This window comes from Andrographis paniculata, unplaced genomic scaffold (assembly GCF_009805555.1).
Source record: "Andrographis paniculata isolate CXL003 unplaced genomic scaffold, ASM980555v1 Contig79END, whole genome shotgun sequence".
In the NCBI taxonomy this organism is placed as follows: domain Eukaryota; kingdom Viridiplantae; phylum Streptophyta; class Magnoliopsida; order Lamiales; family Acanthaceae; genus Andrographis; species Andrographis paniculata.
Genome location: NW_026137616.1, coordinates 413,923 through 431,770, shown reverse-complemented (window position 1 = coordinate 431,770; position 17,848 = coordinate 413,923). Strand labels below are relative to the sequence as shown.

Sequence of the window (17,848 nt, the reverse complement as noted above, 5' to 3'; positions counted from 1 at the left end):
CTGGCTCCATAGGGTAGAGTTTGAGATTATACATTATGGTTTATAGATATTCTGTTATAGGTAAGCATAATAAAATTGCTAAATGTAACACAAACTGAATTCCATTACAAAAACAGTAGACAAAATACCACTTCAAGAAACATAACAGTAGCATGGCAGCAGAGGCCTAGGCACTGAACCACCCACCCCACTTATGGAGCTTATATATATATATATATATATGTATCTATATGAACAATTAAAAGGTGAAAGCCACAGGCGAGCTATACAGGCATTTAAGTGTAGACTTCTGTGTTGTGTTTGGTTCCCTTTTGTGGGCAGAGCAAGGGAATAATATAAAGCAGCAGGGCTAACACAAACGAGGCTAATATAGAGAATGATGTGATAGATATAAGGATGATTGAAGTAAGGATTAGGACAGTGTAACCTCCGAGTTGCTTGTCATCTAATCAGACAAAAAATCTTCTTCATGATCAGTCTCGTCTCCAGCAGAAGTGTCGTTATTTCCACTGTTACGCTGGCTCTTTTCGGGTTTCCGGAAACTCCTTTTACTCTGCTCTTTACCAACAACATACTCATCTGTTGACTCCTCCTGAGAAACATTCTGAAATCTATTCCTGTTTATGGCCAAAAGTTTGGATGGTTTCTGGCAGATGCATGCCGACGGGTACTCATGAAACTCCCCTCTTCCAGGCCTCATCTCTTCCGGCTCTCCCATGAATCCTCTCTGGGCTGATTTCACCTTTCTTGAAAACGTGCTCCACTCCATTTTATCACGTGACGAGAACAAAGCACTAAGCCTTTTCGCGTTGGGTCTTATTGTCCTCTTGTGATCCATGTATCTCCTTCATATAAGATAATCGACAACAAGAAAGATGATGTGAGGAAAATTCCTGAAAGTATACAAGGGGAGGGATGAAAGTGTGATAAACCTAACCGAACTTGAGTCATTAAAATAGCCTGTTTCTCTTCATATGCATACCTTCTCCCAGCCAGAATCTTCGCCATATTTCCGTTGTTATTGGTAACAAAAACATCACTTTCATCGCAGACAATATAGTCTATGGCAGCCAAACGAGAAGAATAGGGAAGAAGAGGTTTCAGCTCGTTGCCAGCCAGCATCTCTTTTGTGTAGAAGTTTGGAAAGAGCTCTTTGAGGGGCCTCAAAGTTTCATCTCCTCCATATATTTCACCAGATGCAACGTAAATATACGTGTTATTGTCAAAGTCGAGGGCACGCAGCAGTAAACCTACTTCGTGAGGGGTCAAGGGGCATTTCCCTCGACTTCGCTCTTCATCCGGGCTTAAATCCTGGCAAAAAGGCTCAAAACTTTGCTTCAGATATTTCTTATGAATGTGTTTCAACAAGACAAGTATATATCGAAATCTTACTGGTAACGTCTCCCACCGCTTTCTTATCTCCCCCAGCTCACGCCTCTCTTTATCGCCCCCACCATAGTAACACCCAGAAAATGCAAGCATATCCGGTTCAAACCTGAAATTACATCATGACAAGCAATGGAGAATGAATTCTCAAAGGTACATTCTTTGGAACACAAAATCCAAGAATTTTCCTTTCCATTGGCAATTGTGTGAAGTTAAATTAAGTTCTTACGCAATTGAGATGATTAAGAAGAACAAAATATATGTCGGTTATTCAGTGAACAAATTACAAGTCTATGCAGAGAAAGAAAGTAATCCAATATCCAGTAAACAGCTAGGTAGAGATCTCATCTTTTTCAATTTAGATGCTTCCTAGTCAAGAAAGATTTGAGATATATGAACATTTCTGAGCAAAGAGTTCAAACCTCAAGTGAACAGCTATAAAACGCTTTGCCATTTTCTGCATGCGATTTACAATTTTCTGGCCTAGATTCCTTAGAGGTTTGGTAAACCTTAAAGCATGATAGTTGACACGGCAACGCAACTTTTGCAGGTCTTCATCAAGTTCATTGGCTAGCCGATAATCGAACTTTGTTAACTGAAGAACCTGTGCACAGACAAACAAAATCCTGGTAATGACTTCGACACTACTTTTAAGATACTATTTCAAAGCCATAAGAGATCAAAAGCTCAGCAAATTTTTCATTAGAGGTAAGTTTAAACTTGCATTGTAGATCATGAATTGGTACAGAGAAAAACTTAAAAGGAAAAAAACATGCAAGGAAGAAAGACTAATAGCAAATACTTGTTTAAATGGTTAAAGGGACAGAATTACTGACCGAGCAAATGAGTAAAGTATTTATTTCCAAGAAAATTCTTCGGTAGACAGGCAGTTATAGTGATTAATATAAGTAAAGATCCAAATATATTCAGGTTATTCACCTAAAAATACGCATACACACAAATACTGTCTTAGACAAACTATGAGATTTGCAGACAAGGAAATTAGAAGCAAAAAAATTAAACAATGGTCACTTACCCGTCTCCTCAGTAGAATAGGAAGCACTTGTTCCAGATAATAGTCAGGTTCGGATTTTCGTGGTACACGCATCGTATAAGGCGGTCTGTCCATGGACCTCATTGCTTTTTCCGGTACTCTCTTTATGATTGGAACATCCTTGGCAAGATAAGAGATGAACCAATCAACATCAAAGATGTTGTTGAAATCACTGCACGGCAATTGAACTTTTGGATGAGGAAATGCAAATAACATGAGTTAAATAAAGCTCAATCTAACAAATGAACCCACTGAATGACCCAATGGTGAAACAATATTAAAATGATAATAAGAAGAATTATTTCTCAACCAGAGGGCTCTAACAGGAGCAGCTAACTAACATTACAAAAACAAGCAAACAGGAAAAATCACTTAATTTGCTGAAATCTCAAACAACCTGTCATCCTTCCAGTAAGAATGATGATCCAACTCCGGCACAACCAAAGTAGCATTTAGAATCCTTGCAACAACTACAGCATCAGTTATCTGAAAATCACAAATGATCACTAATTTTAGATTGACTATCAGAGAAATGAAACAATATAGAACCAAAAAAAAATAACTCCAATCTCAAAGATGTGAAGAGAAATCTGATACTTATGAAACAAGACCGAGACAGTGCAAGAACACACTTACCCCTGTCCTTTGTTGGTTTAGCCCCCCACTAGTTGCAATAAGTAAGTAGCCATTTGAAAAACGTTCGCGTACAGCAGCTGTAGATTCATATATACTGAAGTTAGATCATATCTTCCCACTGTTTCACTAATAAGAGATATAAAACAGCAAACACAATTGAATTCACAATGAACGAGTAAAAAAAATTAATAACCAATGGGCACTTTGTGGGGGTTGTTTCTCAATTCCAGTTCAATGCTGTCTTATTGCTGGTTATTGTTAGTACTAGCAGTAATAGTTAATGGACATATGTCCCCGATCTCATTAAACATTACTTGGAAGAACATCAGGTAAGACCAGAGTGCCCAGAGCAATAACTACTCTATCTTCTATATGTTACACCTGTCACCTAATAAAAATGTTTTCATATTCAAGTTCAATCACCTCCATGTTTGTCCTGGAACAACCACATTAGCGATTTACTTTCACAAATGTATGAAGTTTGGGAAAGATAAGGCTAACTTACGTGCAAAATGGCGGCGTCTTTCACTGCAGCCATAATAAAAGCTTGAATACTGTGATTTCCATATATCAACTGGAACCCGATATCCACTATTCTACATAAATAAAAATCAAGAAATGTGTGAGTTTGATCATAATTATTCTACATAGATACATATAGAAGAGTAAAAATATATAGCAATTAATGAACCTAACATGTTTGCAACAGTGTTAGTTAACATTATATAGCCGATATACCCACAGACGTAAACTAGCATTATGCATAATTCACCATAGTTGTAGTTTTAATCATAAAAAACAACTACATCCGACATATGAGCTTAATTAGGAATGAAATTGCACAGAAGAACGAACCAAAACATACAAAACTTGTCACAACATTTAATCCCAAAGCATTTCCTTCAAATATATATATATTTTCAACTCCCACTTCGAACTCAATATCAGTACAAGAAACTTCTAGCTACTATTTTCAGAATCTAACAAAAACTTTCTCTGAATATACAAGTCCACAGGTAAAAAAGGAATCTTGCCCAAAATCAGATACAAGATATGACAGAATATAATAATGCTCAGGGATAACAACAAACAATCACATAAAAAGGTCTGCATTTCGTGACAAAATGTGATCACAAAAGCACAATCTTTTCCCAAAAACTCTGACAAATCGAAGCCAAGATAAATAAAGCCACTCCAACTTAATCCAAGAGAATGTCAGACAGACTAACACACAAACAAAACGAAACCAACAAGACCTGAAAAATTAAGGAAGAATAAGTAACTGATTCCACACGTGGCTATGAAATTCAGCTGAAAATCGAGCCCTTGTACCTTCTTGTAGTACCAAGTCCGCTTGACGAGGCGCTGCGACCACTCGAGATCAGACGCCACGTGTCCCGTGAACAGCGATATAAGCCCGACCGTGAAGAGCAGCAGCCCACAAACCACCGTCCAGGGCACCGCCGTCCGCCGCCTCCAGGGCGAACAATTCCAGCAATTCTGCTCCTGTGGCCGCGGCGATAGCTGGTGCTTCTGCTTTAGCTTCTGCTGCTGGAGAATCTCAGCAGCGAGATTATTTACCAGCACACCCCCACCACACCTCCAGGCCTTGTTAGCCACGCCCATTCCGCCCCCTCTTTTTCATATTACTGCGCACATCAATCGAAAACGAGAACCCCAAACGGAACGATTAAAACCACGAAACCCGCACTCAAGCGGAGGAGGCCCAAATACAAAAAATGAGGCGCAGGAGCTGATGTGATGTGATGTGATGTGATGATCCCCCGAAGAAGAAAACCCTAATCAGGGATTTTCTCAGCTATTTTTGAATCGACTCAAAGGAAAGAGGCAACACAATAAATGGGAATTAGTTAAAAAAAATATTAATGTAACTCCATATATGCATCTCGGCTCGGCTCTCTATGGTCCTTCATTCTTGATTCTTTTTGGTTTTTATTATTAATGTTGAGAAATGAGAATAAATCCATTTTCCCATCCATATCTTTCTTAATTTAAAATTAATGCACTCAAAATAGTTTCTTTCTATTTCAGTTTCTTACAACTAACTATAGATTATTAACATTTTAATTTAAATTTATGTAATGAATCATCCTCTTGCAAATATCAAAGCAGGGCCTTTTCCTTTCCATTCTTTCAATATCAAGAACAAGGATAGACAGAGATGTGAAATTTAATGAATTTCCGTTATAATTCGATGCCCAAATTAAATAAAATTGAGAATGTTGCATGTCATTATGGGATGATTTATTATAATTGTGTAGTAATCAAGACAATTTAGTGATAATAAATGTCTTCATAAATGATGGAAGGTGTCGGCATCTTAAACTAAGGAGGAGGAGACTGGTCTTATCTGCCAATTTCTAGAGATTTATTTTATTATACATACATTTTTTGTCATGAAGGAAAATTGATTATGGCTTTAGAAATAGATTTTAGGTATATTTTAGTTTCAGTGGGCCAATTGGAAAACAGCCTCCAATTTGTACTTTCTAATGTATAATAATTATAGGGTGTGTTTGTTTGGGGTTTTAAATTTTGGGTTGAATTTGAACTATGATATAATATAGATAGGCGTTGATGTGATGTTTTGAATGTAAAATTAATTTTTAGTATAATATAAAAAATAAAAAATAGATGTTATGATTTGATATTTTTTGAAAAAAAAAAAGGGATGAATAGTGTATTTAAAATTCAATTCTTGAACAAACACACCCAGTATATTTAACAAATAATTTAAGATTACAATCTTAGTAACACAAAATGCACGATGAAATTCAAAATTAAAATTAAGACCAGGATTTGCAACATTTATTCGAGAGTACTGAGAAATTTTTAGTGACCAGTAACCATATTGTAATGATGTGACAGAAGGAAGGACATAATTATGGGTTCAGATATTTTCAAATGTCAAATCATTAGAATTCAAAATTTTAACAAGCGTTTGCTAATGCTAATTCCAACAAAAAAAATAAAAAATAAAAAATTAGAGTGTGTTTCTTTCGATTAATTTAAAAAAAAAATTGATTTGAATTTTGTATGAAAATAATATTTGATAAAATATTTTATGAGAAATTTTTTTTTTTTTTTAAAAAAAATACAAAGTTTAGATAATAAAATTTAAAAAAATATTGCTAAAAAAACATACCTGCTATGTTAAAATCAGATATCGAAATCATAGGCTGATTTTGACATCAGCAGAGTTGGATTATCCATCAACATAATTCTGATTTTGTGATTTGTCTCTCCCATTTCATAATGGAAAGTGGCAATGTCAGCAATTAGGCTTTTTGACTATGATCAACTCTTTTTTAAGACCATGATATTCCCTTCTTTTCTTAAAAGAAGTAATTAATGATGACATCACTGGCCACTTTTTGATGTGATATTCCGACAATAAATCAAAATCACAATAGAATTTAAAACTAAGAACCAATAATTTGATGTGAAGCAAATAAAATATAACCTCATACATATTTTACAATTTTCCATTTGTCACTCTATTATAACCCAGCAATTCTTTCCACTCAATTTGTCTTGTTGTATATTGTATTTTCAATATAGTAAAAAATTCGAATAGTAATAAAATATATCAAATATTTAATGTAACAATAACCATACCTTAATTGGCACAAGCCATTTTCAAACATTTGTGGGAGACCTTCATGACCAAGGAGGCTCTCCAGGTCTTAACCTCAGCTTATCTTCAGCATTTTTTTCGAATTCGAACAAATGACAACATATGACAATAATCAAATATTAGAAAAAAAAGTTAATTTATACTCCACGAATAATAGAATGTAAGTAAAAGGAAGAAATCAATACCCGATCAGGGTCTCGATGCCGATCCAACCATGCCATTGCGTAGTTTCAACATTAATAACCTAAGGTATACACATCGATGGATAGGTTACTACACGGTGCTCCATCCGATAGTTTTTCTAACTCCTCTATCCTTCATCATCTGTCTCACTTGCTCTACCCCTTCCCACATCTCCATAGAGCTGTAAAAATCCGACAACGAAATATAGTACCCGTCATTCTCTGGATTAACATCAATGGCGCGCTTCGCTATCTTCACGCCCATCTCGGCATTGTTATGAGTTTTGCAGGCAGTTAAGAGAGAGCCCCAAATGCCTCCATCGGGAGGGAAAGGCATCTTCAAAATCAGCGACTCAGCCTCGTGCAGACGGCCTAACTTCCCATAAACATCCACCATGCAAGCATAGTGCTGCAGCGTTGGGGCAATCGAATACCCTTTCATTCTATCGAATAGATATTCGGCGTCATCTGCCAATCCAGCATGTGCGCACGCCGAGAGGACAGCAAGAAATGCAAGATCGTGTGGTCTCATGCCGCTTTCTTCCATTTCCTGGAATATCCGAACTGCAGATTTCCCCTGCCCGTGCATTCCGTAGCAAGAAATCATCACAGTCCAAGATACGACATCCTTTTCCTCCATTGCGTCGAAGATTTCTTTAGCCGTGTTGATTTCACCACATTTTGCGTACATATCAACCAATGCTGTGCCAAGAGAGACACTGTATCCAAATCCCGCTTCTCTGATGTAGTCGTGAATTTTTCTTCCTTGTTCCAACGACGCACTCTGAGCGCACGCAGACAGCGAGATAGCCAGCGTCGCAGAATTGGGCTTCAGGCCTTTCGAAAACATTTCGAACAATATGTTTAAAGCCTCAAAGAAGCTTCCATTAACAGCATAAGATGATATAAGAGAATTCCACGTCGCAATGTCTGGTGCTGTTCGACAAAATAAACTCTGCGCTGCAGACAGGTTACCGCAATTTCCATACATGCTTATAAGCGAATTTGCCACCGAAACATTTTCACACGCGAAAGTTTTCATAACATGGCAATGTATAGACTTCCCAAAGTTAATCACTCCCAATCTTGAGCAGGAAGATATAACAGATATTAAGCAGTTCAAATCGGATTCAATACCTTGGTGCTGCATTGCACGAAATAACTTTATGCATTCCATCTCTGATCTCGATTTCTCATAGCCAACGATCATCAAGTTCCAGGCATCCTTGTCCTGATCACAACCTCCATAGAAGATCTTCTCTGCAAGAGTCACAAGGCCAAACTTACAATACATTGACAGCAGAGAATTACGAACAATACGATCAACCTCGTACTTTCTCCTTAAGATGAAACCATGAAAGGCCATCCCTTCGAATACCATCATGGAGTTAGCAAAACCAGACAACAGACAACCAATCGCCATCCCATCCGGATACACCCCGCTAGCTACCATCCTTTGAAACATCTCAAAGCATTCGCGAACACGCCCAATCCTTGCATAAGCTTTAACAAGTGACGTCCATGAGAACAAATCCTTGTCCACAACCTCGCAGAACGAAACCTGAACATCGTCGATTCTCTGACATTTCGAATACATCGACAAAACTGCAGACTGAACTAGATAAGAGGATGCAAATCCAGATTTAATCGCCAATCCGTGCAAACACCTACCTTCCGACAATGCACCTGAATCCCCACAAGCTCGGAAACCGGCATCCAATGTCCGGGAATTCGGCCTCTCACCATCTCCGCCACTTCTGTGCATCTCACGAAGGCACTCCAAAGCTCTGTAACTCTTACCAGCCTGCACGTACCCGACCACAAGCACAGTCCAAGCAACCACATCTTTCACAGCCATTTCGTCGAACACATGGCAGGCATCCTCCAAATCCCCACATTTTACGTACATATACATCAGTGAAGCACCGACTGCAGAATTCAAACTAAATAAATTCAACTTCGAAACCAAACCGTGAACAATCATACCATCGGAGAGCAATCCGAGTTCCGCGCAGGCAGACACCACCATCGGAGTGGTAAATTGGTCCGGCAAGCTGCCGCAAAGCCGCATATGAAAAAAGTATTCAACAGCTCGCTCGTAGTTTCCGTTGCCAAAATGAGCTTTGATGATGGAGTTCCAAAGGAAAGGATCTTTTACACCGAGGGATTCAAATACCGCCGTCGAAGAACAAGGCTGGTTCAGCCATGCATAGAGTGCTATCAGCTTCGAGGCTATGAACCTATTCTGTGCATTACCAGTTGCAATAATGTAGCCATGGGCAGAGACAACCGACCTCGAATCCAAACCGTCGCTGGACAGGAAAGAATCGAGGCGACTGTGCAGATAACTTGCTCGTGATTCGGCAATCGAATAATTCGAGTAGAGACGTTTCCAGAGTCTTTGAAATTTCACGACGAGCATTGGTGAAAAATTATGATCCACACAGTAAACATTTTGAATATTTATGTACGTGTATATATATATATATTGACTTGCCTTTGTATATACAATTTTTAAATTCTAAATTATGGGTACAAGATCAGAAAAAATAAATAAAAATTGCTATACTAATCAGGGCATTTAACGCCATTAATGGCGGCATCATCTGCAAGCGGCTGGCCCGACCCGATGACATGTCGGATTCAAACTGAGAGTTGTACCTGTAATTCGGGTTCGACCCGTACAACGACTGAATACCGTCCACGTCATCCTTGCGGAGCCCCAATTTCTTGGTCCTCGGACTCAAGCTCGGGTACATAATGGAGTCCTTCACCGACGAGTGCGCCAACCCTAACACGTGGCCGATCTCGTGCGTCGCCACCGACTCCAAATCAACCGCCACGTCGGAGTAATCGGCGTCGAAGTTCACCGCCCACCGCTCCGCCGCGTCAAGGTGCAGCCTCCCGCTCTCTGGAGCGAAGGCGTGCCCTAGCACCCCCAACACGCCGTCGAAGGCCTCGCCGTCGCCGTGGTCGCCGTGGAACCACCCGATCCTGATGTCAGCGTACGCGTAGTCCTCCGCCTCCGTGAAATTAACCGGAATCGCAGCCGACCACGACGCAAACGCTCTTCTGAACGCCTTCCGGACCTCTGACAGGCTCACGTAGTCAATCGTGTTCGCCGGCGAGACGGCGTAGGTTAGCAGAAAAGGAGGCGAACGCATCCACACCGGATCGCCGACGAAGTAAGCGAACTTCCTCGCCGCCTTCAGCCGTTTCCCGCCGGCTTTGAAATCGCGCACTCCACACCTCGGCTTAACGATTGCTCTCATCGTCTCGTGGTCGAGTTTTCCCGTTTCCGATAGACCTAGATTCTCCTGGTACAAAATCAAAGCCTTCTCCAATTCCTCGTCGAAAAAATCGTCGAAACCTATCTTCTTCGTCGCGACCGGGAGATAGCCGAAGCGGCTCAAGTAGCGCTTGAGCTCGGCCATGCCGTCCACTCGGCTGCCTTTCTCGGCGTCGAGAAAGCGCGCGAAGAGGCTCCATGTGTTGTTAGGGTGAACATCCGGCGGCGAATCGATGGCGGGGGAGAGCGGAAGAGCGGCCAGGAAGATGAACAGCGACAAAGGGCGCCGAACGTAACGGAAAAATGGAAACATGGAAGAGGTAATTGAATTGTTTGTTTTTTTTTTCTTGGGATTTGTGCTTCGTTTTTTTTTTACTAATAATTTCTATAGAAGTATATTTCTAACAAAAAAAATAAAATAAAAAATGAACTTATAATTTATATATTGTGACAAATGACAGCCAATTCAATGTATATAGTTCATCTCTGCTTTGTGACGGAGGTCTACTTTAATATACATATAATGTTAATTGCGGTTACTTGTCATTTGTCAAGCTACTATAATAATAATGACGATGATAAATCGTCTTAAATTTAGGTATATAAATATATATATATTTGTATATGAGCACTTTGATTTAGGTTCTATTTGAAAAAAAAAAAAAAAAGATTAAATGGAAGTTGCAGAGTTTTTACAAATTTTGAATTAAAATATTTAATATCATATTTGTGAAAAAAAAAAAGATTAAAAAATTGTTATTGCTAATGAATAATAACAATTTTTTAAAATAAATATATACATAGTGTTGCACTTTGCCTAGTGACAAAAAAATTAAAATAAAAAATAAAGAAAGAGTTGTGTTGTTCATCAATCAATCATATTATGCACTCTTATTTCTTAATCAATCAAAAACTTGGGGCTTTTGTTAGTCGTGTCACATTATTCCGTATTACTTTTTAAAAATATCTTAAGTTATATAGGCTAGTTTACATATGATTTGCAGGATTTTCTTTTAAATAATAAAAAGAAAATTAATTTAATATTTTGTGCGAAAGAATTAATTATTTAATATAATTTTTTTAAAAAATTTTTAAATGAATTGTACAAAAATAATTTTTAAAAAAATATGTAAATAGAATAATAAATTATTCTTATTTAATATATATTTTTAAAAATATTATATTAAAAAAATATTTCTTTAATTCGGATTAATTATGTTATTTTATTTGTGCTTGAAAATAAAAATAATAATATTTAATATAAAATTAAAGTAAATCAAAAGTAAAATAAGATATTATAAAAAAATTATTAAATAAATGATAAAAAAATAATGTGATAAGTAGAAAAATAATAATAATAAATTATAGGTAAATAAAATTGTATAATATAAATATTATTTGTTATATAAATTTAATAAGATAAAAAACAATTGATATAATTATAGCATACAAAAAGAGAATCGTTTTTATTCGAAATGTTATAATTTAAGTAGTATTTATTTATTTACTATTTTCAAAATAAATTAAAATAGTAAATAATTTTGGGTGGTGATGGGCCACTATGGGTGAGTACAGTAAGCAACCGAAGTAGATGACAATTTAGGCTAACAATTAAATAAATATCCATTGCTTACAAAATTTTTAGAATTAATTAGATCCACACAACAAATGTCCGGTTGGACTTATGACCGTGAGTTCGTTCAAATCCCCGACGTCTTTAGGTCATTTGCCATGCATGCTTCGTTTATTGTGATTTGTCTGTCAGACCTAGTTTGTTCGCCTAGTGTGACTTGTCTGTTGGGCCTAATTTGTAGGGTATTAAGTTCGATCGGAAGTTTACCCAGTGCGCATTTTCAAGTAGCTGATGCAGGTTCCACATAAATAATAATAATAATAATAAATAAATAAAACGTGATACAAGCTAATTGTCTTAAGTAGGAATAGGAATAGGAATAGGATGTCAAATTGTTAATTGTTATGTTAGCTATGTGATTATGATTTGTGATGGCTGCTTGGAACTTCTTGTAATTGATACATTTGGGTGGCAATATCATGGAATCATAGGTTGCTATGCTATCTATAATCACGTCACCTTGAGATGGACGTTTCTCCATACCAAATAATATATATATATATACATTAATATAAATAAGTGTGTTATTTTAATATAATTTTCAATTAATATTAATAAAAATCTTACTATTCTTCATATTTATTCTAAGTAAAATAAGTGGTCTTCTTCCTGTAATTCTTCTCTTCTTGTACATCTGTTTCTATCTTTTGTCTGTCATTTATATTCTCATTCACCTTGACCCTTGTTGTGCTTTATTACTACTTCTCTTAAATTGTCTATTCGCTGTTATCATAAAAATAAATATTCCACAAAACAAAATAAAGGTATTTGAGCAAGAGAAGATTACTCTAATAAATATATATATATATATATTCTTAATGAAAGGGTGTCGTAATTTAGTATATATATATATATATATATGTTTGAAGTCGAGTGGACTCTGCAACCCTAAGATTATTAATTTGGGTTGGATCTCAAATCCGAAAGTATGTCGAAAAAATAATTCAATGAAAACCTCAATCCGAACAATATATAATTATTATAAAAGCATAGTATAAAATAAACACCAAAACTTTGTTCAGTGTTGAGATAGTTTTCCTGTGAGTTATTTGAACGACCATAAAAAGATTGATAAAGGTGTGCAGAAATAATAAATCAAATTTATTTAATCCACTTCAGCTCCCACACTAAAAGCAAGTTACATCCTTGTGTCGCGGACCAAAGCTTTGGCCGAGCAATGCCGAGGGAGCTGCAAAGGAGCGCCGAGGAGGGGCCTGCGGCACACGAACACGGAGAGGCTAGCAGAGATCCTTGAAGATGTTCTGGAACCTTCTGGATTACTCTGGAACATTTTAGAAGCCGAGTCGATATTTATCCGCTAGATTTATATCTCTTAGATATCATTATCCGTATCTCTTTATATATCTATATCCGTAGGTTGATAAGATATAGCAAATCCAAGTATGGATTTGATAAGATATGGCGTATCCATATCTTGCTAAGATTTAGCATATCCATGATAGAGTGTCTATATAAAGGGGAGGAGTCCTCACTTGTAACTCACTCCAGTTTTGAATCAATAAAACACTCTACTTTGCCGGGTGCATCTTATAGTGTTCTTACTTTTAGCAGGTATTGGAGTCGTGTGTGAGGCTGCACTAGCGAGTTCTCGAGGGAGTCAAAGAATCGCTAGGCCAACGGGAAGGTGTTCGAAGAGGAACCGTCCGACCCGTTACACTTGTAACCATCAACCTCGGTTCTTGAGTCTTTTTTTATTGACAGTAATTTATTCTCTCTATGCACCAAATACTTTATGGATTAAAACCCTAAAAGCAACTTAAACCGTTAATAAGAACATCGTATATTTTATTTTATTTTTTATTTTTTACCTTAGAACAAACATAAAATTCAGCAGTTTTGTGGCTATTTCAATTCAAATAAAAACCTTCAAAATTGAAAAGAAATCATTTCATTAATTTTTCAATCATTACAAGATTTTCTGTCCAAATCTCACATGAAAATACCAAAAAAATCATCCATCAAACAAAAGGGATAACTTTGAGGTCTGTTTTTTTTTCTCCAAATTTTACTATTTGAACTTCACGTTTACTAAAAAATTATACTTTTTTTTTCCTCACAAAATATCTCATCAAACATTGTTTTAATATCAAATTCAAATCGATTTTTTCTCAAACTCAATAAAAAAAAAAAAAAAACACAGACACACACCCTTGAACTATCAAGCTATGGAGATTGAGCTTTCTCAAGAAGGGAGAAAAAAAGATCAACTTTTCTCCATTTTCTCTTCTCACTTCCTTTTTCTAAAACCACGAAAATGAAAACTTAATATCTCAAAGTGAGAGAATGTACGTATATAGTAATATACCAACAATTCTCCACTAATTCAAAGTCAACAATAATAGTATTAGCCGATAAACATATAGACATGTTTAGTCTGACGCCTTAAGGTTTTGCTTACATATAATTTGTCCGACTAAGAGTTTTACATGCTATTAAGCACAAAAAAAAATGGTGATCTTTATTCAGACATGATAAAATTAGATTTCTGAATATATATATATATATATATGCACACTCCGTAATAATGTCACACTAGAGTATAAAATTAGATTTCTGAATATATATATATATATATGCACACTCCATAATAATGTCACACTAGAGTTATTGATTTAAAAAATTAAATATATAATTTATTTAAAAAAAGAAAAAATAAGTATATATTTACTGTAGTTTCAATTTAAGTTTTTTATAATATATTTTAAATTTATTTAATTAAATACATATTACATTATAATCTAAATTTAAAAGATAATAATAATTATATATAAAAAAAGAAGACAGTGAATTAAAGGGGGCATTTTAAAATTAGTAGTAACCAGAGGGCAGTTGTAAGCATTATTTACATTTCAAGGGCTAAATAATAATTTCTCGCTAAACCCAAAACCCTGCGATCCCATCATCTAGCTCCTGCCGTTCCCTCTTCCTCAATCGACACCATCTGCAAATGGCTTCGCGCTGCAGCCGAATTTTCGCGAAGTCTTCTATTTCTACCCTAAGATCTGCCATGCCGAAACCAGCTTCATTTAATGCCGGAAAATCTTCGACGGAGTTTGCAAGGCCCGCAGTCACGTCAAAATCGGCATCCACACCCCTCCGCCGCTTCTCTCTGTCTAGGTACCCTAATCCATTTGTATATATTGTGTTTTATTTATTTATAATTAGATAACCTGATTGACATGTAAATGGTAATTTTAAATTGTGATTTAGAACACCGGTGGAGTTGGGAGGTGTGGCATCGCTGCTGCCGCTGCACAGCGTGGTGGCTCAGTCGAGGATGACATCGTGCCTGAGCTTATCTTCTAGAAATTGTCGGGCTCTTTCTCAGGGTACACTCTGCTGCACTTCTCCAGATCTCTAGTATGTTTTTAGTATTTTGTTCTTAATGCCATTTAAGTTTTTTTCCATTATCTTGAGTTTTGTGGTTTATTGTTAGCTCGCAGAGCGTACAAATTAGATTATATAATAAAAATATTTGGAATGTTACTTCAATTTTGTTATTCTGTATTGGATGTGTGTATTCTCGGTGCATTTATTTATGCCTGATGCCCTGACCTAAAAGATGTGATTTTCAGAAAGGCTCCACAACAATTTTGTATTGTGTAATTTCTCTACCTTTAAATTTGATGTAGTTTCTGTGAGAGGTGTTGAATTTAATGTGCTGTAATATGCTGTGCTTGTTAGTTGTGGGTTGCATTTCATTCCTAGGACATAGTCATTCATGTGGATTTGGTCAACCTACTGATTTTTGGTGTTCAAAACAAATGTAGTAGAGAGTAACGTGAGGACTTTTAGTTCTGGGCTGTGATTTTGCGTCCTTGTTGCAAACATTGGCAGACTGCCGGGATGCATGTCTATTCCTGTTCCTTTTTTTTCTTGGTTTGATATTTTTTAAGAGAAGCGTTTAGCGTTATTATGCATTTGGGAGGTCAGTTGATTCATGAAGCCCCTATACTGTCTTTACTATCTTTAAAATTACCTGCCAATTAAGTTGAATTGCTTGATCCCCCCCTTTTCTTTCACTTGGAAGCTTCATATGAAAATTTTCTTCTCTAGCATGGGTTGTGTACATCTGAGTTTACACTTAATTCGTATGGAATATCTTAGGTATTGTGTGTATAATTATAATCTTCCCAGAAGCATAGAAGACAGTTGTGCCATTGTAATCCCAAATTACTTTTACCGTGTTTATTGATTAATGTAAGGTGTACACTGAATAGGGAGCTCACTGATAGAACCTATCAATTTCAAGAGGTGTTTCAATAGTACCTCACCTTATACATGTTCCTACATGAAAAATCTTCCCACTGTAGCCCGAAAGAATTTTACCACTACGAAGACTGACAAAAATAATTGTTATGGACATTCTTCGCTGATCTTTGAAATCTGGATTCACCCAAATTTTATAAGTGGGTTAAATGATCTTTATATATCCTTTTACTTGCATGATGCTTTCATCCATTCAGGCATAGTTAGTGCCTCAAAGCTTAAACAAGCTCCCTAGAATGAGTTGGGCCATCTCTTAGTGGGTATCTGACTAGAATATTTGATTCCTGCAGGCACATGAGTTTCCAAATGCATGAAAGAAATACCAGAATTACGAGGTCTTCCATTATGATTTAATGTGATACACTTCATGCATAAACATTTGGCATATGTATTAAGTAAACTAGTTTGATTGGATGAACACAACAAAAAATAATGTTAGTCCATGTTTGTGGATGTACCTATGGCCTTCACTTGCTGTGGAAACAAACTAATATTGTTCAGTTCTCTAAGCTTAATAATCCATTCTAGTGATTTAAGCTTTTATTTATTGTTGAATGATTAATTAACTGGGCCCATGAAATTTAATGTAATACATGTAGTTGGAGGTTTTTCATGAATTGTTGTGGAACCCAATAAATGCCTACTGTACAGTGTATGATTGAGTGGAAATGTTTGTGAGACCATATTTAGTTGCTGTAGATGTTAGGTTAAGTGTCACCCATTATTGAATGAAATCGATAGTTTATTATCAGCTGTAGCTCATCTGAATCGGTAGCGTGTAACTTAAGATCTAATTGAAATCAGTGTTCTCATCTTCCTTCCCCTTGATCTCTTACCTGCTTGGATGATTAGAAATAAACTACAAAAAGTCGATGGGATTAATTTTCTTAGCCCATGAATATGGTGTCAATGCTTTTGGTATCCATTGTTTGGGCTAACAAAATGGTGATATAATTCTCCTTTTCTCCAGATGAGAGTGATGGAACGTGAAAATTTTTTCCAGGGGCCTGGCCTAGTCATCTGCTCTAGAGTTGGTTCTGAAGATTCTTGATGCTTTTGTTTAATGTCCTGAGAATCATTCAAGTTATAGCAGTATTTTGATTTTAGTCTATTCATGTCCGTGTAAAATTGGATGTTCAACTAGCATGCATACTTGATACCCAACTGATCAAGTAGGATCGTACTGATATTTCATTCAGCGAACCCCGCCATTTCCATTACCATTATTGCTAGGGTTTGCATCAGTGTTTAGTTTCCCCTGAATGTTAATTTCTATCGATGGCTTTTAATACGAGTTTATGTGTTTGTTGTAATAGAGCTGGGTTTGTCAGTTCCAAGGTGATTTTATAGAAGATTTGATGGGTTCGTCTAATGGTGAAAAACAAAGGCAGGGTATCCGTACATTTGACGGCATACTTTCACACAGAAGTTTCAAACACTACACTCGCTGGTTTGGTAATTGGTATGTACTGTAATGAATTTTTATCTGAAAATAAAATTCAAATTACAGATTATGAGATTACTGAAAGCAGCATTGCTTTGTCCAATTCTAGGTCAGTTCTACTTGATTTTGATATTGTTAGCCATAAAATTTGAGCCTCACTTTTCTTTCCCTTTTGTTTCTAATAGTAATGCTTTTCCTTCCTTGTTGGAACATTTTATTTGTCTATTTCACAATGGTAGAAGGGATGCCATTGGAAGCATATAGGCCGAAATCTTC

At 36.4% G+C, this 17,848-nt stretch overlaps 4 protein-coding genes and 1 non-coding gene across 14 annotated transcripts; 2 read left to right on the top strand and 3 right to left on the bottom strand.

Annotated features, from left to right (window-relative positions):
- Window positions 1-85: 85 nt before the first annotated feature.
- LOC127240297 (O-fucosyltransferase 29) lies at window positions 86-5,012 on the bottom strand. Its single transcript, XM_051258881.1, has 9 exons — window positions 4,409-5,012; window positions 3,582-3,672; window positions 3,077-3,153; window positions 2,838-2,926; window positions 2,423-2,612; window positions 1,809-1,990; window positions 1,393-1,495; window positions 983-1,311; window positions 86-845 (listed from the first exon to the last, which is right to left on the bottom strand). The coding sequence occupies exons 1-9, from the start codon at window positions 4,700-4,702 to the stop codon at window positions 446-448; spliced, it is 1,755 nt and encodes a 584-aa protein (XP_051114838.1). The 5' UTR covers window positions 4,703-5,012; the 3' UTR covers window positions 86-445.
- A 1,536-nt stretch (window positions 5,013-6,548) lies between these two features.
- LOC127240662 (pentatricopeptide repeat-containing protein At4g39952, mitochondrial) lies at window positions 6,549-9,443 on the bottom strand. Of its 3 annotated transcripts, none has more exons than XM_051259461.1 (3): window positions 8,588-9,443; window positions 6,920-8,521; window positions 6,549-6,798 (listed from the first exon to the last, which is right to left on the bottom strand). In XM_051259461.1, exons 1-2 carry the CDS (start codon window positions 9,336-9,338, stop codon window positions 7,008-7,010), a joined length of 2,265 nt encoding a protein of 754 aa, XP_051115418.1. In that variant the 5' UTR covers window positions 9,339-9,443; the 3' UTR covers window positions 6,549-6,798; window positions 6,920-7,007. The 3 variants fall into 3 exon arrangements, with proteins under 3 accessions (XP_051115418.1, XP_051115419.1, XP_051115417.1); XM_051259462.1 differs by having other exon boundaries at window positions 6,920-8,798; window positions 8,903-9,015; XM_051259460.1 differs by having other exon boundaries at window positions 6,920-9,443.
- LOC127240663 (metalloendoproteinase 4-MMP-like) lies at window positions 9,362-10,596 on the bottom strand. Its single transcript, XM_051259463.1, has one exon. It carries the CDS (start codon window positions 10,516-10,518, stop codon window positions 9,457-9,459), a length of 1,062 nt encoding a protein of 353 aa, XP_051115420.1. The 5' UTR covers window positions 10,519-10,596; the 3' UTR covers window positions 9,362-9,456.
- Window positions 10,597-14,732: 4,136 nt separating this feature from the next.
- LOC127240606 (protein NONRESPONDING TO OXYLIPINS 2, mitochondrial) lies at window positions 14,733-17,784 on the top strand. 8 transcript variants are annotated; one of them, XM_051259369.1, is made up of 4 exons: window positions 14,733-14,976; window positions 15,070-15,219; window positions 16,419-16,463; window positions 17,445-17,784. In XM_051259369.1, coding segments are annotated over exons 1-3 (321 nt in total). In that variant the 5' UTR covers window positions 14,733-14,806; the 3' UTR covers window positions 16,420-16,463; window positions 17,445-17,784. The 8 variants fall into 8 exon arrangements, with proteins under 8 accessions (XP_051115326.1, XP_051115327.1, XP_051115324.1 ...); XM_051259370.1 differs by lacking the exon at window positions 17,445-17,784 and adding an exon at window positions 17,099-17,438; XM_051259373.1 differs by having other exon boundaries at window positions 14,734-14,976; window positions 15,070-15,188.
- Window positions 16,025-16,142, top strand: LOC127240768 (small nucleolar RNA snoR83). The gene has a single exon (XR_007836360.1). It is a non-coding gene; the product is annotated as a small nucleolar RNA snoR83 (small nucleolar RNA).
- Window positions 17,785-17,848: the final 64 nt, after the last annotated feature.